The following is a 27282-nucleotide window of genomic DNA, read 5'->3' on the forward strand; positions in this document are numbered from 1 at the left end:
ATGTCTGAATGAAGATGGGTTCTACTGGTATATGAGCCTCCCCATTACACACATGCCTACTTAATGCTAATCCCATGCAGTTTTTCTCCAAATTTCTCAAACGAGAACAAAAAAAGGACAAAAATGTATCTATGTGGGTTGTAAAGGGTTAAGTGTGTCCTGGTACCAGGTCCCACGGCTGTCACAAGTCTGTCCACGGTGAGATGCTGACTTGGAGAGGCCCGTCGTCACGGCTACACCAATGACACGGCTGGATGTTGGTGAGCTTCCTGGGTGGCGGCTCTCATTCAGCCAATCAAGGCAAACAGGCCACGCTCTATTTAATGATTATCCCAGCATCTGTCCCCTATCTCTCATCTCTGTGTGATCGGCGACAAACACGAGCGCAAATAGACTCGCAGGAGCTCAGCGAGTCCTCTCCAGCAGAGCGGCTCGATTCTGGCTTTCATCGAGTAATTCCATCTCAATTTAATCAAATCTAGAAATGACGGGGAAATGCTCGTGTGCATTATAAACAGGCTGTGTGCCCTTGATTCATTATATAGTTAGTGGAGAACGTGGTTAATAGAGGATGAGATTACAGCAATTAATGCCAGTCCAATAAAATACATGATTACCACATTTGGAATGTAATCTCAGTTGTTATCCATGTGCTGAAAGGAAAGGCAATACAAAGACAGGCTGTTTACTTCTACTTACAGCAAACAGAGTGTGTGGGTGATAAGGTTTACATTGTGCCTTATTGTTGCTGCAGCTTGGCAAGGTGTATTGATTTCATTTCCTGCATTTGTTTTGTGGAGGAGATCCCATCCTCTCCTGCACTTTTGTTCTTTCCAACAGCAGGGTTGGTTTATTCCTGGTCACCTGGATACTGTGAGTCTTGTTATTGTTCAGCTGCTCTTCAAACAGTGAATCCGCTCTGTAATTAATAGCACATTTGTGAATTTGCTTGGACGCTTGCCGCTGCTCTCTATCTCTCCTGCTTTTAGGATGCATGTGATCGATAAAGGCACTCTTTTCTTCAGCTGTAAATCATGTGAATGCTGCGAGACTCCCCGCGGGCACACGTGGAGGAAAAAGAGACGGACGCCGAGGAGTGCTGGGCTGATGAATAAAGAGATAAACAGGAGAGAGGAGGTGCTAAATGGGAGAGCGAGGCAAAAGCTGAAGAGACACTGTGAGAAAGAAAGAAAGAAATAGAGAAAGAAAGGCTAATATTCTTGATTTATCAGCACAGTAGCCTTTGAGATGAATGAGGAGAAGAGAGCTGTCTGTGGCCTCTTATTGCAGCCCGCGGGATGAATGCTCACTATTGCACGGTTTGTCTTTGGTTGGGTGAAAAAAAATGAAGTGCAACATCAATAAAAATGTTAATCAGAATAAGAAAAAAAAACCATTGTTTTCACTTTCAATTTAACAGTCCACTTGATAGAAGAGAGAAAACAATCTGGGCATCAATCTACAAAGTCCGTTTCATTTAGTTGTGATTCATTTGAAAGTCATACCATGAATTACACTCCGCTGCACCTCCCACCTCGGTGTCTCGCACAGACATGGTTATTTATACCTGTACGCATTCAGAATCATAGGTGGCAAGAAGGCTGGGTGGCTCTTTGCACCTGCATGTACAGTCTGGGAAGAAAGAAGAAGAAAGCAACATAATAACACATAATAATGAGGGTGTTCAACAGTCTATAAATGGTGTACTGTTAAACATATTGAGAAAAATTGCCAGACAAACGTATTGGAGCTTTCTCCAACTTAACCCATAAGAACCCATGGTGACACCCCTGTAACAAACTTTAAAAACACTTAAAATCTTCTATAATCTCCCATATTCAGCTTTATGCTTCACATTAACTCATTAAATCCCTAAGCGACACATACTCAACACCCTGGTGTGGTGGTCATGTTACTTTGACAGGAAGTGACTTCTCCAAAATATGTGTGAGACTGGAAACAGAAATGTGAAAAAGTAGCTAATTTCAAAAAGCGTATTTTTTGTTACGAGGCTAAATTTAAACCCATTTAACAATTTTAATCCGTTAATAGGGTGTCCTGTATTGCATTTAACTTGTTTTGAACAGATTTCTTGAACAAATTGAAGTCACAAATTTGATATATGTTATGGAGATGCAAAAGAAAAAGGCAAATGTGTGTCTCTGTAAGCAGAAAATGTGTCTAGTTTTTTCTATGTTAAAATAAGAAATATCATAAACATAAATACCATAAACGCTCAAAGTAACATAATGTCACATCACAGATCTTTGACATTTAGGGCTAGTATTTTTTTAAAAACATCAGAAATGTGTTCTATGTGGTCCACTTATAGAACACATCCTTTAAGGATAACTGGGTCTGGGTTCTTATGGATTAAGAAAGTAAAGCACATCTACAATCCAATGTGTATGAGATGGAGATGCAGCAGATTTCCTCTTGCCTCATGGTCAGGCTTAGAAAGAGGATAAAGAGGCTGACACTCCAGAGAGCTTCGATATTGTTGGGGTCAAACCGCGGCCAAGTATATCAGAGCATCAGAACCCTTTTATTAAAGGATTATACCACATGTTATAGCCCTGAGTAGAGGCCAACAATTATGAGTGAGACTGATAGCAATCTAAGAGGGGAAAAATGTACCTATTACTAATACGATGGCAGTAATTTGAATTTTCAGCTGGAAAGAAAATAATTAGTAGGACCATTTTTTTACTGATGTCTTTCTAAAGTTACCTTCTTACACAAATAGTTTTATTAAAGATAAACTATAGATAAGAACTTCTACTTTATTTGCTAGCAAGGTGTACCTAATAAAATGGACTTCTAGTCAAGATATCATGAAATGGTTGGATCTTTCGGCCTTCTGGTTTCAAATGATTTTCACTGTAACGTTGTTGTGAACAGTTTCATGGAGGAACTGCACTCATCGGCCATGTTATTAGCTAGCAAGGTGTACCTAATAAAGTGGCGTGTGGTTTTCTGCTGCTGTAGTCCGTCTGCTACAAGGCTTGGACGTGTTGATGGTCTTCAGCATACCTTGGTTGTATCAAGTGCTTATTTGAGTTCCTGTTGCCTTTTTATCATCTGGAACCAGTCTGAGCGTTCTCTGTAAACCCTAGTGATTGTTGTAGGTCAGCAGTTTGTGAGATATCCAGACCAACAACCATGCCACATTCAAAGCAACTTAGATCAACCTTCTTCTGTTGCTCGCTTTGAACTCTTTGAGCTCTTCTTCACCATGTCCACGTGCCTAATTGCCAATTGAGTTGCTGCAATGTGATTGGCTGATTAGATATTTGCATTCACAAGCAGTTGAGCAGGTGTACCTAATAAAGTGGCCAGTGAGTGTACATACAATGTATTATTTTGTCGACCAGTTCTAGAAATGAAAACTGAGAGTATTAAGATGAATGAATATTACCGATTGATTCCAGGCCTTGGTGTATTTCCATGTGTACATTATTTTTCCTGTTTAAAAAGCCTGAAATCTCAGCAGCTTTTGAGGTAACAGAAGAGTTAGTGCAGTAATCAGCAACTCACTACACTCAGTTATTCTGTGTAATGAGACAGTAAAATATCACTGATTGCAAGACTGAACACTTGATTCAATTATTTGATAAGATTCCTATTTTTATTCATAAATACAATGTCTTCACTCCTGTCTCCAAGGATACAAGAGCTCAATTGTTTTTTTTTTCCTTCTAGGTGAGACCGGTGCAGCCCTGTCACGCCCACAGCGCCCCCTTTCGGCCCGGACGGCCCACCACGCCCCGGCGCCTGTGAAAGGGTACCATGTCAGCCGTAGCATGTCCCAGCATTCCTCCGGTGGTGGCGGAGGCGGCCCCTGCCACTGCACGCCTGAGGACTGTGACGGCCTGGGTCGAGAGTACTACCAAGGTCACAGCGATGGCCACTATTACCCTCCGGGTCCGGCCGAGGCCCTGGCGCTGGAACGGCACCATTCCCACTCCCACTCCCACTCCCACAGCCACTCTGGAGGGGGAACCTTCCCGCGCTCCCACCCCAGCCAGCACCCACCTCTCCAGTCGTTTGACTCTTGCGAAGAGTGCCTGACCTCCGGCCACGGAGGGAAGATGCACCGCATTCCCCCGAACCTGATGGACCAGTTTGAGAAGCAGGTGCCCTTCCATCCTGATGGCTTCCACACGCTGCAGTACCAGCGCACCGCCAGTGGGGGCGCTGAGCCGCGCAGCGAGAGCCCCTCACGTATCCGCCACCTGGTCAACTCCGTGCAGCGCCTCTTTGCCAAGTCCCATTCCCTGGAGGCACCGACCAAACGAGAGTACAACGGCACGAGAGGGGGCGGGGACTACCGTGGCGAGAGAGGAGGAGGAGGCCACAGGAGCGGAGGGGAGGAAGGTGGCGGCCACTATTCGGGTCACCAGCCTCGCTCTGCCAGGAGGAGCAAGTCTCGAGAGCGTAGCAAGAGCGGAGACTCGCGGCACGAGTCCGGCAGGCGCCATCGCAGCAGGACGGCAGGCTGGTGGAGCTCCGATGACAATCTGGACAGCGACAGCAGCTTCCTGGTCACCGGGGGCAGGAGGGGGTACCCCAGCGGGCACGAGAGCCTGGACGCCGCCATCCAGGAGCTCACCATGAAGAGGCCTAAAGAGCGTGGTGGAGGTGGAGGTGGAGGTGGAGGTGGTGGTGGAGGTGGTGGTGGAGGTGCGCCGGGACATGGGGAGTGCATGGCGTGTACTACAATGGCTCTGGCCGGGAGTGAAGGAGGGGGGCACCACGGGCACCACGGCCACTCCCTGAAAAGGAGCACCTGGTCGGCCATGACAGTGAGTCAGGCCAGGGAGGTGTACCCCTCCACCAGAGGAGGAGGAGGAGGCTACGAGAAGGCCCTGGTGCCCTTGGAGAGTAAGATGAAGGAGAGGACCTTCCACTACCTGCAGGTTTGTGCACAGTTACATGACAACCAATGATTTTGTGCGTTTATTTACAAAGAGAACTTAGGTAAATACAAATATTCTTCAACTTAGGGGTGGACTAAAGCCAAAATAACAAACAAAACAATCCTATCTTAAAAATAAGAAATTTACCTGAAAAACCAAAAGATACAAAATCTTACCTCCCTACCAACTTAAACAAGAGAAAATTAGAAACAAAACCTGGCAAACCACCCTTACTGCTCAAAACAAGGGAATTAAGTCCAAAACTACAAGTTAACTCAAAAGGTGTGAACCGGTTGGGAGGAGAGGAGGATGAGGAAAAAAGCCTGCTGCCACCGACGGCCGCCATCTTGGCTCCATTTAAACCAGGTGGTTCTGGCTGCAGCCAATCCCAGCCCAGGCGTGGAACCTCTCCACCAATCGCACCACGGCTATGGCACACTCCAATCTGCATATAAAAAAAGGAAAACAAAAACACAAGGCACACATACAAATGCAGTTTGCTAAACAATAACTATAATATGACCACAGTCATAACAGCGTGTTAAATGTGTACAGAGGGAATATACTATGGGATGGCGGTGTTTACTGCTCAGTGCTAACCGGTCTCAGGTATAATAGAGCTTAACCCTTACAGTCTACACATTTTGCATCAAAAATGTCCCACCTTCTTCTCCGTAGAGTGCATTATACTTTACTCTTTGTGATGGCAGTGATTCCTATTCAAAATCATGTTAAGACAGAGATTTTGTTTGGATCTTCAAATCAAATCAAATCAACTGTATTGATAGAGCCCTTTAAGACAGAGTTAGCTGATACAAAGTGCTGTACACGGCAGGACAGACCAACAATAAAAACAAAACAAGCAAAAACAACTAAAACAAAGCGGGTCTCATGCTGGGTAAAAACCAATAAATAAAAGTGGGTTTTAAAATGAATCTCAATTTTAAAATTAGTCTTAATTTTAAAGTGGTCTTAAAATTAGTCTTAATTTTAACATTAATCTTAATTTTTAAAAAACCACAAAGAACAAATAAAAAAAGAATAAAAACAGAACAAAGGCTCATGTTGAGTTAAAAGCCAGTGAATAAAAAATCTTACTTTAGATCATCCCTGACAAACTTCAAATTTGACTTTTTCTTCTGACCACATTAATCCATTTGATTGTTTGTCTGTGCATCAATTAGTTAGCAGCTAATGAAGCATGATTTTGACTGAAGATATGCCTGAAAGTAAATATAGGGGGAAAATGGGGTTAATGTGTAGCTCGACTTTAAAATATGAATGTAGTCTTTGTGACGTCATGCATTCGTTTCCGAACAGCCATAAATATGCATAACTTTAATTTAAAAATTATAATTCAAATGTGTCAGTTATATAAGAATTTGTCAACCTTAGTGCTCATCTACAGGGAAATTAGTTTTGTGTCAAGCTTTAAACATGTTTATTTCTGCTGTAAAGTTGGGCATTTTAACATGGGGGTCTTCTGGGATTGACTCCAGCCTCAAGTGGCCATTAGAGGACATTTTTGGCAGTTTTTGGCACTTCTGTGTTGGCTTCATTTTCCAGCTCTGAAGGTTTACTGAAAATGTAAAACTTTCTGTGTGCTTTACTCAAAACATGATGGTGACCACTCAAAAAAATTGAAATTCCAATTTGAAAGATAAATAATAAAAAATGATATCAAGGCATAGTATGTTGCATTAACATGATTCATATATTCCTCTTATCATATACAGGTAGTTTTCACAGAGAAGCTAAAAACACAGTAGAAAAGACGATGCACTGCAAAAAAAGAAAAGTTGGGTGAACTCAAAATTTCAAGGCCACAAACGTCGATACATTTTTAAGTTGGACAATTAAACTAAATATTTTAAGTTTTGTTTTTGAGTTTGCTCAACTCTGAATTCAGATTTTTGTCAACTCAACTGTAAGTTGTACTAACTTATAATTTTACATTGTAATAACTTTTAATCCTTACTTCTGCTAACTTCTGCAATGTGCTGAATTGGCACGATTGTAACGCCGCTATGAAATGTCAGCTAATGTTGCGACCACAATTTTGAGTTAGCATTGATACGCTAATGGCTATTCTTGTAGCTGTAACAAGCAGCGCCGCTAGCATCAGTTAGCCGCTAGCATCCGTTAGCCGCTAGCTTTCGCTAATGACCGAATTTCACCGCTTTCCTGCATTTCCCAACAAAGAAATAAGAGTTATCAGAACTATTGTCCCTTGTTGTGAACCCCAACTTAAAGATATAATTAACAACAACTCACCAACTTGTTTTTGAGCAGACAACTGGCTTCCTTTGTTGTGCTAATAGTTGGATCATAAACCTCAATTCCGTGACCATTCTCTGGCTAATATGTTTTGACGAGTTTGCTCAACTCTGAATTCAGATTTTTGTCAACTCAACTGTAAGTTGTACTAACTTATAATTTTACATTGTAATAACTTTTAATCCTTACTTCTGCTAACTTCTGCAATGTGCTGAATTGGCACGATTGTAACGCCGCTATGAAATGTCAGCTAATGTTGCGACCACAATTTTGAGTTAGCATTGATACGCTAATGGCTATTCTTGTAGCTGTAACAAGCAGCGCCGCTAGCATCAGTTAGCCGCTAGCATCCGTTAGCCGCTAGCTTTCGCTAATGACCGAATTTCACCGCTTTCCTGCATTTCCCAACAAAGAAATAAGAGTTATCAGAACTATTGTCCCTTGTTGTGAACCCCAACTTAAAGATATAATTAACAACAACTCACCAACTTGTTTTTGAGCAGACAACTGGCTTCCTTTGTTGTGCTAATAGTTGGATCATAAACCTCAATTCCGTGACCATTCTCTGGCTAATATGTTTTGACGACTGATTTGACTTCTATACACCCTTTATAAAAAATTTAGCCCCCATGTCCCTCGCAAAAATGTCGGCATTTTTTGCTAGAGGGCCAAATCCAAAATGGCCGCCGGCATCATCTTAAAAAAGTATTTAAAAAGCATTATTTTCATCAGAGCACCAACAGTTATGTATGAATACACTTTTTGTGGCAAATTGACCATGAGGATTGTGATTCTGACATCATTTTGAGATTTAGACATCATCTTGGCCCTGAAATCCAAGATGGTTGCCATCTGGTAGAGGAAAAATCATAATTTCTAATACACAAATTTATTTTTTAACCAGAGCACCTAGAATGATGCATGAAGATACTTTTTGTGGTAAATTGACCATAAGGATTGTGATTTTGACATAATTTTGACATTAAGACATTGTTCTGACCCCAAAACCAAAGATGGCCAACAGCTCTTTTGTTGGCTTGCTCCAGCTTTTTGGCGTTTGAAAATGTCAACATACATGCATTATGAACACATTGTCCAATGGGACCTTTATCCCAATCGACAGTTGTGTAGACATCTCCATACTTGTCTAGACCCTTCCATAGCAGGGCCTTTTTCTTTAGATTAGCCCACCTCTCCATTGAGATAATTGAATCAGTGTCTTTATCACAAAGCCTGCCACACAGAAGAACACATGGAATGCCTGGCATGTTTGCAATTGTCAATTCACTTTGCCGTCAGAACAGAAATGAATAAGTGAGAGTGAGAATGAAGTGAGTGATGATATGATTGTAGTGGGTGGGGTTTAAAAGAACCTTCGAGAATTTAGTCAAACAAATTACATTATAAGACGACCTTGTGAAATTGCTGTTTATTTAAAATATATAAATAAAATGTACTTTATTATTTATTGTATTAATTTATAATACAATATTATGTATTTAAAAATGAAATATTATATAAAACATTTTCAAAACGTAATTCATGAAATGACACCTTCATACATTCTATAACCATTACACATTCAGTGGCATGTTTCAGTAGCCTGGTCCTACCAAACTCTCGTACATATTTCATAATGTACAGAGAGTCCGGCCACTTTCCATTGCCAAGCGTTAACTTCCTTGAATGCGGGTACTCTGTTGAAGTTTAAAACTATTGGATCTGCCCAGAGCCACTCTGGATCTGCCATAACCAATCGCTAACATCGTTTTTATTTTAGCCAATGCTAACATCGTTCTTAGCTACTCCCTCTGTTCACTGATTGGATCTGCAAGTTTTTGGCAGAAGAAAACCTGTGAATATACCACAGACACAGACAACGTACTGAAGGGGGAAATGAAAATTGAGAGGAAGTACGTAGGAGGGCAGAGCCAGGCTAATGTTTCATTCACTTGATTGTTTCCACGATATATGATGTTTCCACGATATTAAATTTCTTTAAGATGTACCTGTACATTTTTGCTCTTCCGGATGGTGGCCATTTTAGTCTTTGGGATCAAAATAATGTCTTAATGTAACACAATGGAACAATTTTACCTTGTCAGTGCTAGGGAAGTTATTCACTTGCTAGTTTGTCATGAAAAAAGTAAGCAAGTTACAACAGGTTTTGCTAGGTTTAGTGCTGGCAAGACCTCTCGTTAGCAATGTTAGCAAGTTTGTTATTAACACTCTTGTAGTTCGAAGCTAGTAATAAGTGCTCTTTGGCTTCTTTACAATGTTATTGTGATAGCTATGTTGGCTAGCTTGCTACTTAAGTTCCACAAGTGTCAGGATAGTCCAGGATTTGTAAGACATTTAGCGATAGTTGACTAGCTGTACTTTGCTCATTAGCATTCTCACTCTCACTCACTAATATCTGTCTTTCCGCTGTATGCAGTGGAGCCAGCAGTGGTTAACAGCATTTCTCTGGTTCAGGTGATTGTGCATACCTTTGTAGGCTACAGATGTAGTTGCAAACATACTGAATTGGTCCTTTTTCCAGCTCTCGACAACTAGCTTCTATGATCGTGAGCATACCAATTCCTCCATGGTGGGGCTTTAATATCAGAATTACAATTCTTATGGTCAATTTTACCAAAAATAGTGTCTTCATGCATTATTCTAGGTGCTCTGATTAAAAAGTAAATTTGTATATTAGAAAAGATGTTCTCGCTCTACCAGATGGCGGCCATCTTGGATTTCAAAGCCAAGATGATGCCTAAATCTCAAAATGATGCCAGGATCACAATCCTCATGGTCAATTTGCCACAAAAAGTGTATTCATACATAACTGTAGGTGCTCTGGTAAAAATAATACTTTTAAAATACTTTTTCAAGATGATGCCGGCGGCCATTTTGGATTTGGCCCTCTAGCAAAAAATGCCGACATTTTTGCGAGGGACATGGGGGCTAAATTTTTTATAAAGGGTGTATAGAAGTCAAATCAGTCGTCAAAACATATTAGCCAGAGAATGGTCACGGAATTGAGGTTTATGACCCAACTATAACTTACATTATTGCCCTAAATGTCAATAATTTATATTTCCAAGTTTTACCAACTTAAATCACTGTTTTAGGCCAAAAAATACAAGTTGGCTTTTTTGCAGTGTGTGAAAAGTGAAAACAGCCTTGAGTTCAACAGGTCAAATGTCCTCCTGAGAGACCCCATGGACTGTCTTGGTGTTTAGTTGTAAATCAGGAATGTCTCCCCTAGCAGTCCGTCTCCCAGCTCCTGTCGCTATATATGATCCATCTCAGAATCCAACACATGCAAATTTCCCTTTGTCCTTTTTCTTATTTTATATACATGAATTCCGTAAAATGAGAAGCTAATGGCTGTTACAGTGTACCTACAAAGTCAGCTGAGAGAGCGTGCGCACACACACACACACACACACACACACATACACACCTCCAGCTGTGCTGAGGTAGAGCTGCCATGCGGGCTGTGTTTCTACGGAAACAGCAGGTAGCCACAGGAGTCCCTGGTGTTTTTCCAACTCTCATCCCTTAGACACAGCTGAGGTCTACTGATAGAAGAGACAGAGAGAGCAGGCTTGTGTGTGTTAGTGTTTTCAAAGGACAAACCCCACAAAATTTGCCTCTGTGCCTGAGGCTACCATCACATTCACACCTTAGGACACCAAATGAAAATCCTCGCTGCAGCTTTGCTCATATCTCCAGACGTCACTTGCAGTTTTGGGAAAAACGGGAGGGAGGCAGTGTGTGTAGAGAGAATTTTTTGCGCTGCGCTTAGATGTGCTGAAGTCAGCCAGATTGATCCATGGCTTCAGAGCAGAGCTGCAGATATACTGTGGAGGTACTAGAGCTCTGGATAAACAGCAGCACAGGTGCCATATTAAAGCAACAGCTCCAAACTGAAGCCGTGTTCTCGGGAAGCAAATTTGACAACTTTCTCTGAGCAGACAGCGTTGTAAAGCAAGACATCATGCATTCAACAACTGACATTAAAGTGGCTATAAATATTTTTATTCTAACAATAGATCCCGTGTCTTCTTGTATATGAAAGCGGTTGCTGGTGGTGATAAACCCACAGAGAGTTATCACCCAATTATGCTGTCCCGCTCAACTCTACCAAGCTTAATAGCATTTTTACAGCATGTAACTTAAAAATGTTCTAAAACCAAAATGTATATTACCTCCCTTCCACAGTTAGCAATTCATGGGCAGATTATGAGACAACTGGCCCCTTGGGGCCCCTGGGCATGGACATGCAAAAGGCTCCACACAGGAGATAGACACACTGACTTTATGGTTGTTTAGCCTAATTTCGCTGTCATTTTTCTGTCTCTTCTGTCTCTTTTTGACTTTTTGTGTCTCTTAGTAATTTGTTTAAGTCTTTTTTAGTTATTGTTTTGTCTGTGGTTGTTTTTGCTATTTTTTTTAGCGGTTCTGTGTGTCTCTGTATAGTTGTTTCATGTTTTTTGTGGTCATTTTGAGTTCCTTGCTGGTTGATATGTGTCTCTTTGAGTGACGTTTCGTAGATGAAGGCCAGGTAGATCTGACCCTTTGGACCCTTCGGCCTGTGCCCAAATGTAAGCTTGTTGGTTTAACGAAATCATGGATAAAATAGTCAATAATAAAAGCAAATTAAAATATGCCACAGCTGCTTCTTTAAGTGAGAAACAGACAGGCATGTACATTCAAGTCCACATTGGGTTCTTACTTGAGTTTGCCACACACAAGCGAGAAAGAAGTGAAGCAGCTCAAAGTGAAAAATGAAAAAAATGTAATCTATAACAAGTCTGACGTGCTGTGGTCAGAGTCAAAGGGACATGTGTCGTTTTCTCCCGAGGTGTCGACGCCAATCACAACGTGTCTCCGTCCCAAAAGCCTCTCCCTCCCCTCGGCCTGTGGCTGATAGATAAGGAATGATAAAAATAAAAATAAAACGGAATATGGAAAGAGGGTGAAAGGAAGAAAGAAACAGCAAGGGACAGAGAGACAAAGATAGAGGTTCGGAGAAAGAGCAAGGTGGAGGGATGCAAAGATAGAAAAGCAAGCTCAGGGATAGAAAAGAGATAAAGGAGGTGATGGTAGCCAAGGGGCGAAGGAGAGGAGGAGAGGAGGAGAGGAAGAGCAGGAGGAGAAAATGAGAGAGATAGTGGAAGGCCGGGGGGATCGGGAGATTAGGCTGAATCATCTTTTAAGTGATGACCTTAAAAACACACACTCAGCTGGATGCCAAACCCGCGGGGCTTTGACTGTGTGTGTGTCAACGTGTGTAGGTGTTTTTATTTGGTCACATGACCTCACAGCATTTGCAAAAACCGACAGAATGAGACAGAAAGAGAGGTCTTTCTGCACAAGCTGCTGCTGCTACAATGCTTCATGTTAGATGGTGCAAAGCTTTCATCATACTGAAGAAGAAGTGGGATCAAATGGAAGCGCTCGTATTTACATATGGAGCTGCAAGGTCCTGTACAACAGTAGTTCTCAACCTTTTTGAGTCGCGACCCCCAATAAACATGCATGTTGTCCGCGACCCCCGTTCACTGAACACAATCTCACACGCACAGTTCAGATCACCCAAAAAAGAAACAAAATGAGCAAAAAAGACACAAATTGACCACAAAATGACCAAAAAATACATAAAATGACCGAAAAAAGCCAGAAAATGACCAGAAAAGACACAAAATGACCAAAAAAAGACACAAAATGACCAAAAAAAGACACAAATTGACCAAAAAAAGACACAAATTGACCAAAAAAAGACACAAAATGACTAAAAAGGGCACAAAATGACCAAAAAAAGGAAACAAAATGACCAAAAAAGACACAAATTGACCAAAAAAGACATAAAATGACCGAAAAAAAAGCCAGAAAATGACCAGAAAAGACACAAAATGACCAAAAAAAGACACAAATTGACCAAAAAAGACACAAAATGAATCTGGGAGAAAAAAGTTGCTTTTTTCCCACTTTTTTCTCGTAAATCTGCGACTTTCTTCGCGCAGATTTGCCACTTTAAATCTCTTAAATCTGCAACTCTTTTTCGTGCAGATTTGCCACTTTAATCTAGTAAATTTGCAACTTTTTTCTCGAAATATTACCTGAAGTTACCAAATATAGTTCTTTGCCTGATAAAGCGTTAATAACAGCAAAACTTTAACATTCTACAAACTTTCACACAACTAGTGCCGTTTAATCCAAGTCTCATTTATCTCTGCTTCCCAAAGAAATGCAAGCTTTGTTTCTACTTATGCAAGACACAGTGGAAGAGTTTTAAATAGAAAGGTTTTTGTGAAAATGGATGTGTTTGGAAAGTTCAGAGCATGACACTTGGATTCCTGGTGCTGCCTCGTTATGTGAGAGTTTGCAGGTGTTTGATACAGTTTTACTGTTGTTAAAAGCAGCACTTTTTTTTTTTTAAGTTTTAAGATAAAAGATAAAAAATATGTTCTCTTTTTTTGGATTCTCCGTTCACCGTGGAGGCATCTGTCTCTCTATGATGTTGTGTCTTTTTCTACTTGTTTTGGTCTTTTAGTGATTATTTTAAGTCTCTTTGTGGTTGTTTAACCCCTTTTTATAGTTGTTGTGAGTCCATCTGTTGTCTCTTTGCATCTCATTTTAGTTGTTTTGGTCTCTTTGGAGTCTTTTTTGTCTCTTTGTGGTCGTTTTGAGTTTCTTTGCGGTTATTTTGAGTCTCTGCCTGGTGGCTATGTGTCTCTTTAAATAACATTCTCTTGGTGAAGGACACTTTGGCCCACTCAGTATCCATCCTTGAGTAATTTTTATACAAATGATCATTTTGGGGCTGAAGTATTTCTTTCGAGAGAGGAACTGAGATGTGTTTCATCAGCTCTCTTTATAGCTACCAGGCTCTTTGTGTTTCATTGGTCAGCTTCCCCACAAATCATGGAATGTTTTGGCATGTCATTGAATTTAAGGGAAGCATTTCAGGCAGGAAAAGTCAGAGTATTTGGAAGTTATTCACAGCTCAATTCACTGAAAAGGAAACCCGATCAGACGGGGGTACACTGTAAAAAATGTTTGTAGAAATTACAGTAAAACACTGTCAAATTGCATCAGAAATAGGTCGTAAAATTTAACATTGTGTATCACCGTAGCAGATACTTTTAATTACTGTAAATCAAAGAATAGCATAAAACTTTAAATTCTACTGTCATAAACTGTAGAAAACACACAGTTGTGCTGTAAAAATAAACAATTTTCATGTAAAGTTAATGGAGAAATACCATGATGACACAATTATCCTGAAAGTAATGGGATTATTCAGTATAAATTACAGTTTTTTTGCTGATATTTACATTTACATACGCTCTCTGTATTTCTTACGGTGAAGTTCTGGCAACCACAGCTGCCGGTATTTTACCGTAAATTAAACAGATTTTTTTTTTTACAGTGTAACATTATAAAGAGTGATGAAAAGTCATACATTTTACATGACGGCCACAGGGGGAACCTGCCAATGTATTTTTTTTGTTTGTTTCACATCATTACTCCTTATCAGTTCTCTATGTATTGTCTTCCTTCTTAGTTTTTGTCCTGACTGCGTTCCTGTGTGTGTGTTTTTCATTCTGGTTTCTCATCAGACTCTCATTCTTCGGCCCATCTGTCTTCCTGCTTTCTGCCTTTTTCAGCTTCTCTGCTTCTTATTTTTCCCCACACTTTACATCTGTCTGTCTCTCTCTTACACTGTAAAAAAAAAAATCTGTTTCATTTACGGTAAAATACCAGCAGCTGTGGTTGCCAGAACTTCACTGTAAAAAATACAGTTAGTGGGTTTTCTACTGTAAATTTAAATGTAAATATCAGGGGAATTTTTTTTATTTAGGCTGAATAATCCTGTTTTTTTTCAGGGTAATTGTGTCTTTGTGACATTATTGTATTTCTCCATAATTTTTACTTATATTTTTTAAAATAATTTTACAGTTTAAGTTTGGTACTATTCCTTGATTCACGGTAATTAAGTGTCTACTACGGTGATATCCAATTTTTAATTTTTACGCCCTATTTCTGATGAAATTTGACAGTGTTTTGCTGTAATTTCTACAAACATTTTTTACAGTGTACTACATTTCGTCCATCTGTCTTGTCTACCTGCCTTTTTGTGCTCTGGTTGGTTGGTTTATTTGCTCTCTTTCTGTCTGTCTGTCGGCTTTTAGCTTATACGCTGTTTCTCCTTCTCTGTGTCAGTGTTTCTCCAGCTGTCAGAGTTTCTCTCTTTCTGTAAGTCCCTTTGTCCCTTTCTCTCTTTCTTCATCATCTCCCATGTATGTGCATGCATGTGTGTGTGTGTGTGTGTGTGTGTGTGTGTGTGTGTGTGTGTGTGAAGGTTATAATAGTTTTGGATTTTTCATTAGTTTTAGTTTTAATTCTGTTGTCAATTTTTGTTGAGAAGATGAAAACTAAGGACATTTTCACTATAATTTTAGTTAGTTTTAGTTAGTTTTGTAACCACAAATTACAGTTTCAGTTAGTTATCGTTTTTTAAAAACTCGTTTTTATTTTTATTTCAGTTAACGAAAATGTGTTTTCAATTCTAGTTTTTGTTATTTTGTGAGTTTTCATTAACTATAATAACCTTGGTGTGTGTGTGTGTGTGTGTGTGTGTGTGTGTCAAGGTTATAATAGTTTTGGATTTTTCATCAGTTTTTGTTTTAATTTCGTTGTCAATTTTTGTTTTCAAATTCAGTTAGTTTTAGTTAGTTTTTACAGTGAGTTTGCTAGTTTTGATTAGTTTTATTTTTTGGAAAATGCTTAGTTTTAGTTTAGTTTTTATTAGTTTTAGTGTTAGTTTTAGTTTTTTTGTAATGAGGTATTTGTTGGGTCCAGATTCAATAAGGTCACAATAAATGTTTCCTTTATTTCCTTTGTCTGATCCATCTCAGCCCCGATAAGTTTATTAAGTCATAAAACCAAAAAGATGAAATAGATTTCATATCAACCAAAAAGGTTTACGTATGAAAAAAGTTGACAAAGACATTTTCACTATAATGTTAGTTAGTTTTGTAACCACAAAATTCAGTTTCAGTTAGTTATCGTTTTTCTAAAAACTCTCGTTTTTATTTTTATTTCAGTTAACGAAAATGTGTTTTCAATTCTAGTTTTTGTTATTTCGTGAGTTTTCGTTCACTATAATAACCTTGGTGTGTGTGTGTGTGTGTGTGTGTGTGTGTGTGTGTGTGTGTGTGTGTGTGTCCTCTTATCGTGTGCATGGTGTGTTGGCTCTGGATGCTGGTTTGCCATGACTGTACGCCTGATTCATCACTCTCCTTCTGTTCGAGGTGTGAAATATTTTTCCCTGATGAAATATATTTCTGTTCCGAGAAGTCCTTTGACTTTAGTAACAGATATTGGGAAGACACTGCCAACAAGGCAGTGAAAGCATCTTCAATATCTCCACTAATGAATTAACACTGTAATCAACTGCTGTTCCCTTTAACAGTTGGTGTAGAAGAAGAATGCATACTTATTTTTAACCCATTTGTAGAAAATCGTACTAAAACTGTCTATACTACGTGGTTGTATGTACACACTATATGTATGTCGCAGCTGCAGCTCATAGTCTAGATGGAATCGTCCAAAAAGTGAAAGTGAGGAGCATTTATGGGTACAAGTCAGGAACCGGCCTACTTTACTTATTTCAAGGGTGCTGAATAAAAAAAAAATGGTTCCCAAGCGAAATTTTGAGTTTTTGACTCTCATTTGCATATAAAAATGGCGGCCAAATTGCCCATCTTGCTCAGTTGTTGGACCATTTTCCCCAAGTTTTTTTGTGAGTAGGCAATCAAAGATGAGGAAATTAAGTTTCTGGATCTATAGTCTAGGGTCAGAGCAAGGATATAGTGGAGGCTCAGTGTCTTTTTATGTATATTTATATACACTACCGGTCAAAAGTTTTAGAACACTCCAATTTTTCCAGTTTTTTATTGAAATTCAAGCAGTTCAAGTCAAATGAACAGCTTGAAAGGGTCCAAAGGTAAGTGGTGAACTGCCAGAGGTAAATAAAAAAAGGTAAGCTTAACCAAAACTGAAAGATAATGTACATTTCAGAATTATACAAGTAGGCCTTTTTCAGGGAACAAGAAATGGGTTAACAACTTAACTCTATGGAGTCTTGGGCTATTTTGTCAATTTTTGAATTATTTTCATGTCTTTGTCGTCATTTTGTGTCTTTTTTTGGTCATTTTGTGTCTTTTTTTGTCATTTTGTGTCTTTTGGTGTCTTTTTTTGTCATTTTGTGTCTTTTTTTTGTCATTTAGTGTCTTTTTTTTAGTCCTTTAGTTCAGCATAAAATGTGATTTTAAATCTTTTTTTTTACTTTCAAAACACTATCATGCTCAATAAAGAATTTTAAATGTTGCAAATGTGCATTAATTTCAGAGTACACTGAGACATTAAACTGCATCATTTTCAATTAAATTCTGGAAAAGTTGGTGTGTTCTAAAACTTTTGACCAGTAGTGTATATATATGCAAAATACCAACTTTTAAGGTGAAATTAAGCATTATTTGTGTCATTTTTTAAGGCCGACATAAATATTCAATCAATCACTTTTAAATGTTCCAGTTGGTATTTTGCATAAAAAAGACACTGAGCCTCCACTATATCCTTGCTCTGACTCTAGACTATAGATCCAGAAACTTAATTTCCTCATCTTTGATTGCCTACTTAGAAAAAAACTAAGGGGAAATGGTCCAATGACTGTGCAAGATGGGCAATTTGGTGGCCATTTGATACAAATTAGAAGGTCAAAAACTCAAAATTTTGCTTGGGAACCATTTTTTTTTGGACTCAGCACCCTTGAGATATGTAAGGTAGGCCGGTTCCTGACTTGGACCCATAAATGCTCCTCACTTCTTATAGGAGGCCTTTATTCTGAAATCCGTCTGGACTATCAATCCTTCTCTGTGTTTTTATACTTATCTATGACGATGTGATTGTGTTTCAGGTCCCGTCAGAAGACTGGGGGGGTGGATATGGCGGCGCCGCAGACAGCGGAGGGGAGATTCCTTGCCGCCGTATGCGCAGCGGCAGCTACATCAAGGCCATGGGCGACGACGACAGCGCTGACTCAGACACCAGCCCCAAAGCCTCGCCCAAGTCCACCCTGGTCGCCCAGAGGGACGCCTTCAGACGGTCTATCAGCATGGATCAAAGGTCAAATGTCACAAATGGAGTGTTTGTTTGCTTAATGTTGAAAGACCCTTCTGTTATGCATGCCGCTCTGCACAAAACCATGTTCATACCAAGGTTATAATACTGTAGTTTTGGATTTTTCATTAGTTTTAGTTTTAATTTCGTTGTGAATTTTTGTTTTCAAATTCAGTTAGTTTTAGTTAGTTTTTAGAGTGAGTTTTCTAGTTTTAGTTTAGTTTTTAGTTTTGGAAAATGCTTAGTTTTAGTTTAGTTTTTATTAGTTTTAGTTTTTTTGTAATGGGCTATGTGTTGGGTGCCAGATTGAAAGAGATCATAATAAATGTTTCTTTTATTTCCTTTGGTTTATCCATCTCAGCCCCAATAAGGTTATTAACTCTTACAGTTCTGGGTGTTTTGTATTTTGGTTCTAGTGTAAACATCCCAGTCTCAGTAAACATATTTACCATGTGTTCCTGCATGTTCAAATAGAAACACTGAATTATGAATGAAAAAAGTTGACAAAAACGAAAACTAAGGACATTTTCACTATAATTTTAGTTAGTTTTAGTTAGTTTTGTAACCACAAAATACAGTTTCAGTTAGTTATCGTTTTTTTTAAAAACTCTAGTTTCTATTTTTATTTCAGTTAACGAAAATGTTTTTTCTATTCTAGTTTTCGTTATTTCATTAGTTTTCGTTAACTATAATAACCTTGGTTCATACCCGCTCCAGCCTGCCACTCTCTCTTTACTATACTAGTTGAGCTGTAATTTTGCCATGAAAGGACATTTTGCATGATGCTAACAAACCTCCAGGTCTGAAAAGTGAAGCCAATGTGAACCTGCATTCTTTATAATGATCGGCAGAGGGCGGCTCCACTGGTTTCAAAAAGAAGTCCAGTTGTATAGAAGAATTAATTACCTTAGTAAACATGTTCTATTCTATCTATGGTCTATTAATAGTAGAATAAAATAATAGAAAAAAAAGGGGGACACGCCGGACAAAAGCACCAATTTTTTTCCACGTGCTCTCTATCACCATAGGTTTCAATTTTTGGTAGGAGCCACTTCATCAAGATTGTGGATCGGATATGGCACCCATATAAAGTCTATGAGAACCAGTATATCTTCCAAGCCACTTAAAAGGTCAATCTTGGTGTCAAAAAATACATTTTCTGGGTCCAGGAATCATTTAAAGCTCTTGAGAATATCCCTAGATGATTATTTGATCAAATAGATATGTTCATTTTGGCCATGTATTTATGTTATTTCCAACTCAGTTCCTCAGCAGTCGAAAATATATGAATATAGGTCACATACAGTGCATGTGTTCTGAAAAATGGATAATGTGCATACATTTAATTGATGAAGCTTAACTTTAATTATCTATTACATTTGCAACTACAAAGATCTGTGCAATTCCAGTGTGCCTTCCTTCATGAAGGCACATAGCCACTTGCACCTTTGCAACCACACTTGGCAATTTCACTGCAGCATCTTCAGCAGTTTAGCCTAGCCACTAAATGAGTTAGGTGAAGCATAAAGCTGAATATGGGAGATTCTAGAAGATTTAAAGTGTTTGGTACACCCGTGTCACCATGGGTTCTTATGGGTTAAGCATATGGCTGATAATATAGGCAGGCTTATTGGAACAGATACAACTGTTGTTATGAATAAGCTGCAGGAATGCAGCATTACAACTGGCAGTCACAGTGAATGACTCAGTGACATTTTATTTGATAGTTGTGGTTAACCAAATGTGTGTTGCTGCAGTGAGTGTTTGACAAAAATAGCCCAATCTAAGACTTTACATAATATCCAGGAAGTAAGAGCTCTGTGCCGTCATACACCGTAGTTGTTACAGTCATGAGTAATGGTGATTATGTGTATCTTTTGTTTAATTCAGGTACTCGTGTAAGCAGTGTACAGACTCCTACCCCAACAGCAGAACTACACCCAAAACCCAAACCCGCTCTCGTAGTTACACCCGCTCTCTGACCAGCTCACAGGTAACAAACAATAGGATTCATTTGTGTGAATTTTGTTCTGTTTTGGAGGATGTGAAACTTAAGTAGACAACATGGTCTCACAGGAATCTGTGGAATAGCCACGGATTCACTCAAATTTCCGTGAAACTGACACGGATTTCGCTACAATGCAAGTTAATGACAGTCATATTTTTCTGGCGAGATCTTCGCCACAAAGTGATTATGTACATTCACTGAGTGAATATTTAGAAAATAAAACATATATTTCTCGCTAGAAATGTGATGAAAATCCATTTTTATGCAGAAACTAAGTCAAAATATTGATTTTTTCACTAAAAATGAGAGAACTGTCCGCCATGTTTTTTGTTCTGACCGCCGGGACCTTGAAAGTCACGTGACTTGGAACAAACCAATAGGAACAAATATCCATGGAATAGCCACGGGATATGACTGTCATTAACTTGCATTGTAGCGAAATCCGTGTCAGTTTCACGGAAATTTGAGCTATTCCGTGGCTATTCCACGGATTTTGAGTTAAGCAAAATCCGTGGCTATTTCACGGATTTCTGTGAGACCAGGTTCTAAGTAGAATGTGTCTCTTCATCTCAGCTGGGAGACACGTTGAACCGTCAGTTCGAGGCGGTGTGTGAGACCATGTTCGGGGAGGTGGAGTCTCAAGCCGTGGAGGCCTTGGACCTTCCAGGCGTGTTCCGCACTCGCAGCCACAGCTACGTCCGCGCCATCCAGGCCGGCTGCTCCCAGGACGACGACTGCCTCTCCGTCTTCTCCATGTCGGGCCCCCAGGGAAGCATCAAGGGCGGGGCCGGTGAGTGTGTGCTGGAGCCTGGTTAGGGATAAAACACAGCTCAATCAAATAAATAAAAGATCTCAACTCATTACCAGCTAGTGGACTGAAAAAGCTTTTTTTTTTATTATTCTAGTGCCCAATAAAATCACAATATTAATAATTTATATCATAAATATCAATACTTGGCATGCATGTTTCCATGCATTACTATGCTGTGTCATTCTTTCCCACACCCAACCCCTATTCTGCTCCAAATCACACCTTTTTAAAAAAGTGTGTGCGTGTGTGTGTGTGTGTCTGTTCTTGTACTTCCTACATAGTGAGGACCGGAAGACGTTTTTAACCAACAGAGTGGGGACATTTTTGCAAAGTGAGGACATTTTGGCCTGTCCTCTGAAAAATGAGAGTTTAAAATGAACTGACACTGTATTGTGTGGTTACAAAGCTAACTAAAACTAACTAAAATTATAGTGAAAATGTCCTTCGTTTTCATCTTTGTCAACTTTTTGAAGATGGAAATAAAGGCAAAATTTACTGTGACATTTTTTAATCTCCCACCCAACAAGTACCCCATTACAAAAAACTAAAACTTAACTAAAACTAATCATTTCAAAAAAATAAATACTAAACTAAAACTAGCAAACCCTCTCTAAAAACTCACTAACTGAATTTGAAAATAAAAATTCACAACAAAATTAAAACTTTTAACCTTGCAAGGGAATGTACTGTTACAATGAGGGCCCTCACAAAGATAGAAGTACAAGAATGTGTGTGTGTGTGTGTGTGTGTGTGTGTGTGTGTGTGTGTGTGTGTGTGTGTGTGTTCTTGTACTTCCTACATAGTGAGGACCAGAACACGTTTTTAACCAACAGAGTGAGGACATTTTTGCAAAGTGAGGACATTTCGGCCGGTCCTCACTTCTTTAAAGGCATTTTTGAGATTTAAGACTTTGTTTTAGGGTTAAAGGTTACATGATGATGATAATTAACTGAAACTGTATTGTGTGGTTACAAAACTAACTAAAACTAACTAATTATTATAGTGAAAATGTCTTTAATTTACATATTTGTCAACTTTTTTCATACATAATGAATATGGATAAGACAAAGGAAATAAAGGCCCAATTTACTGTGACCTATTTTAATCTCCCACCCAACAAATACCCCATTACAAAAAACTAAAACTAATAAAAACTAAATTAAAACTAAAGCATTTCAAAAAAATAAATACTAAACTAAAACTAGCAACACACTCTAAAAAAACTAACTGAAATTGAAAACAAAAATGCACAACCCAATTACAACTAAAACTAATGAAAAATTCAAAACTATTATAACCTTACAAGGGAATCCACAATTCAATGAGGGTCCTCACAAAGACAGAAGTACAAGAGTGTGTGTGTGTGTGTGTGTGTGAGGGCGGCTCCACTGGTTGCAAAAAGAAGTCCAGTTGTATAGAAGTCTATCAGAAAATGACCCCTCTTCTCACGTGATTAATTACCTTAATAAACATGTTCCTACTGAGTTTATGACGTCAGCAGTTTCAAGTCTTCTTTAATACAGCATGATCTACATCAGGGGTGTCAAACTCTGGCCCGCGGGCCGAATTTGGCCCGCAGTGTAATTTTATTCGGCCCGCGAGGCAATACCAAATTATTATCTTATTATTGTACTATAAAAGCTGACCCGCCGGTATTATACGGCGCATTTACCGCTAATACTACAAATCCCACAATGCCCTGCTGTTGTTTTGGCGCGTCAATCAGGACAGGACCCAGAAACGCTCCTCTGTGACAGTCGTCATAGCAACCTCAAGCTAGAGCTGTCTCCCAGCTACCCCTTCCCAAAAATGGAGAAAAGAAAGGCAGAATTTATTAACCTGTTGAAAAAGTTTATTTTGATATTTAAATCAGAAGGATGCAAATAGAAAAGAGGCATACGATTTTTATTTAATTTTTACTTAATGAATTAATGACATTGATGTGTTTTTTATTTGGAATTTGATTTGCATGTCTGCACTATTTAGTTATATATTGTATGTTTATAAGCGTTGCTGGTTCCATATTTAATGTTAAAGCAAAACATGTTTGGTATATATTAAAAGGTTTATTTGTTCAATGTTGGCCCGCGATTTTATTCAAGTTTTAAATTTTGGCCCATTGTGTATTTGAGTTTGACACCCCTGATCTACATAGTGTAAATGATGGTCCCAATAAAAGCATAACAGATAATAAAGTAGGGTATGCTTTAGGAACAGAGCACCTTGTGATGACAACACAATACCATGTGCAAGAACACATGAGTGATTGAGAACATAAACTCATTAGGACATTTTTTTGAGGTATTACTGTAAATCAAGTGAGAAGTATAGGGTTAATCAAGACGACGACTGCCTCTCCGTCTTCTCCATGTCGGGCCCCCGGGGAAGCATGAAGGGCGGGGCCGGTGAGTGTGTGCTGCTGCCTGGTTAGGGATGTGTGGCTGCCTTTAATGTGGTGGCAACCTGGTGAGAGACGCAGTAGGACAGCCAGCGTGAGAAGGAATTTAATGACAGCTTATGTCTGCTTAGCTCGACAAAAGTTTACACACACAAACCCTCCGCCCACTCACTGCACAGCTGTGTGCAAGTATGCATCCATTTTTAATGTCTAACTTTCTTCTTTATTCCTTCAGTCTCTATTATCTCGCTTCTTGTCAGCCCAATCATCCTGCAGCACTTCCCCCATGTTTGCGTATATATGCATGCATTCTATAAGCAAAGACTTGTGTGTATGTTATTGTGCATGCTCTTTGTTCTCTGTCATCTCCTCCGTCTGGCAGGTTTCTCAGTAAAAGGTGGAGGAATGCTCATGATAATGATGATAGCTCAGTGTATCAGCTGCTTTACTCTCTCTGTCTGTCTTCAGTGTGTCTCTTCCTGGTGTAGTGTCACTCTTTGGCTTTATTGTCTAGACGGAATTGTCCAAGAAGTGAAAGTGAGGAGCATTTATGAGTACAAGTCAGGAACCGGCCTACTTTACTTATTTCAAGGGTGCTGCATCCAAAAAAAATGGTTCCCAAGTGAAATTTTGAGTTTTTGACTCTCATTTGCATATAAAAATGGCCGCTGAATTGCCCATCTTGCTCAGTCGTTGGACCATTTCCCCAAGTTTTTTTCTAAGTAGGCAATCAAAGATGAGGAAATATGTGTGGAGGAGGTATTTGAAACAATGCAAAAATGTTATGCAGCCCCTTCAGAAACTGGGGGACACAGCTAAATCAAATAAATAAAAGATCTCAACTCATTACCAGCTAGTGGACTGAAAAAGCTTTTTTATTGTTATTATTCTAGTGCCCAAAAAAATCACAATTTTTATAATATATATATATATATATATATATATATATGTATATATATATATCAATACTTGGCATGCATGTTTCCATGCATTATTGCCAATCAAAAAATTGCAATACTATGCTCTTTCTTTCCCACACCCAACCCCTATTCTGCTCCAAATCACACCTTTTTGAAAAAGTGTGTGTGTGTGTGTGTGTGTGTGTGTGTGTGTGTGTGTGTGTGTGTGTTCTTGTACTTCCTACTTAGTGAGGACCAGAACACGTTTTTAACCAACAGAGTGGGGACATTTTTGCAAAGTGAGGACATTTTGGCTGGTCCTCTCAAAAATGAGAGTTTAAAAAATTAACTGAAACTTTATTTTGTGGTTACAAAACTAACTAAAATTATAGTGAAAATGTCCTTCGTTTTTTTCATTGTCAACTTTTTTCATACATAATGAAGATGGATCAGACAAAGGAAATGAAGGCAAAATTTACTGTGACCTCTTTTAATCTCCCACCCAACAAATACTCCATTACAAAAAACTACAACTAATAAAAACTCAACTAAAACTAAAGCATTTCAAAAACATGAATACTAAACTAAAGCTGGCAAACTCACTCCAAAAACTAATTAAAACTAATTGAATTTGAAAACAAAAAATCACAATGAAAATAAAACTAAAACTAATGAAAAATCCAAAACTATTATAACTTTTCAAGGGAATTCACTATTACAATGAGGGTCCTCACAAAGACAGAAGTACAAGATTGTGTGTGTGTGTGTGTGTGATTGAGCCACTCTACTACCTTGCAGAACACAAATGTCTAAGCTTAGACCAACAAATCCCCCCTGATATTTATTAAAGCCTCTGTGAAGTGTCATATACATCAACTGCACACACTCACACACACGCACGCACACACACACACACACACACATACACAAACACACACACACACACATGCGCAGTGAACTCAAAGACAAATACACCTACACACTGGCTCCCAAAGCTTCATGGCCAGGGTCTGTGTAAGCTGTGACTAGCTGTGTTTTTTGTTGAGGATGCTTGGAAAGAAATGCATTAAAGTTTGATCCTTTCTTCAACGAAGCTGTACGGGGGGAGGAAGAGACAGAATCTGTGCTTCTCATTTTAATATTTCTCTCAGGAAATTGCTTTATCTTCATAAGAAGCAGAGTTAAGTTAGCTCAGGGGAAGAAGAGGTTTTCTTTTGTCACTTCTGTCGTGTCAGTCTTTTCCACCACATTGCTCCCTGCATCTCACTGAAATTCATAGCAAAAGCTGATTTTTCTGTGAAAAGAAACGGAGCTTTGAGTCGCGTTTATGAATCTTTCTGTCACATCTTGCACCGGCATTATTTTTTAATGATTTTGTTGTTTTCTCTTTCTCTCTCTGTGTCGTTTTACCCCATTTTATGTCAACAAATTTCACTCTTTTCACTCTTTGTTGACCTGAACAATAACTAAAGCTGTCAGTTAAATGTAGTGGAGTAAAAGTGCAATATTTACCTCTAATATGAAAGTTACATAAAATGGAAATATTCAAGTAAAGTACACACACCTCAAAATTGTACCTAAGTACAGTAATTGAGTATCAGAATCAGAATCAGAATCACTTTATTAGTCCCTTGAAGGGAGATTTGTTTTGCTGTAACAAGCAGCGCCACTAGCATCAGTTAGCCGCTAGCATCAGTTAGCCGCTAGCTTTCGCTAATGACCAAATTTCAACAAAGAAATAAGAGTATCTGTATCTGTAAATAAAGAATCTGTCGTGTCAGTCTTTTCCACCACATCGCTCCCTGCATCTCACTGAAATTCATAGCAAAAGCTGATTTGTCTGTGAAAAGAAACGGAGCTTTGAGTCGCGTTTATGAATCTTTCTGTCACATCTTGCACCGGCATTATTTTTTAATGATTTTGTTGTTTTCTCTTTCTCTCTGTGTGTCGTTTTACCCCATTTTATGTCAACAAATTTCACTCTTTGTCGCTCCTTTCACCTCCCAGTCTGTCCCTTCTGTAAGTATCCATCTCACCTGCTCCCTCTTAATATACTCCCCATCTTTTAACAGCCCACTTCTCCTCTGTCTTCCTTTCTCCTGCTCTTCTGACGCTTCAGTCTTTCCTTATCGTAAAGGTGCTCCTCCCCCGCTTCCACCTCGCATGTCCAAGTCTTCTCTCTCGGTGCGAGCCCAGAGCAGCACCGAGTCCACCCAGGACGCCTACTTCCAGAGCGGCCCCGGGCGCCCCAAGCAGCACAGCAACTCCGTGGACCTGGGCAGCTCCGACGGGCCCTCGGGTCGCACCTCCAGAGGGGGCTACTACACCGCCACGGGCCCCGGGAGGTCCCGGCAGCACAGTAACTCGGCAGAGAGCCTGGACGGGGTCAGGGGGTCGAGGGAGCTGGTGCCCTACGGAGGGGGTCCGGGGGTCGGAGTGAGGGCCAAACACAGCAGCTCGGCCGACAGCCTGCTGGAGGGGCCGCCGAGGCCGGCCAGAGAGAGGGACGGCAGGGTGGGGGGCAGCCTGGGGAAGTCCGTCTCTCTGCCCCAGAACAGCATCGTGCTGAGTAAAGCTGGGGGGCCGGACGGGGGGGGCAGGAAGTGGAGACCCTCCATAGCTGTACAGGTGAGAGGGGCATTTTAGTCCATTTACTACTGTGAAAGTGGTGGATAAAGGTCAAGGTCACGTTTATTTCTAGAGCACCTTATATACAACCAAGGTGGACCAAAGTGCTTTACATAACTGAATAACAACAACAACAAAATCCAATCCAACACAAGATGCAT

At 39.6% G+C, this 27282-nt stretch overlaps 1 protein-coding gene across 1 annotated transcript in view; it reads left to right on the forward strand.

Annotated features, from left to right (window-relative positions):
* The window catches only part of dlgap3 (discs, large (Drosophila) homolog-associated protein 3), a 243291-nt gene that overhangs the window by 207053 nt on the left and 8956 nt on the right, over positions 1–27282 (forward strand). Inside the window, exons 5-9 of the mRNA XM_059350170.1 lie at positions 3703–4919; positions 18175–18383; positions 20268–20370; positions 20959–21175; positions 26613–27121. Of these exons, the coding sequence (XP_059206153.1) occupies positions 3703–4919; positions 18175–18383; positions 20268–20370; positions 20959–21175; positions 26613–27121 (2255 nt within the window). The remainder of the gene's footprint in view (positions 1–3702; positions 4920–18174; positions 18384–20267; positions 20371–20958; positions 21176–26612; positions 27122–27282) is intronic.

This window comes from Centropristis striata, chromosome 14, assembly GCF_030273125.1.
Source record: "Centropristis striata isolate RG_2023a ecotype Rhode Island chromosome 14, C.striata_1.0, whole genome shotgun sequence".
Lineage (NCBI taxonomy): Eukaryota > Metazoa > Chordata > Actinopteri > Perciformes > Serranidae > Centropristis > Centropristis striata.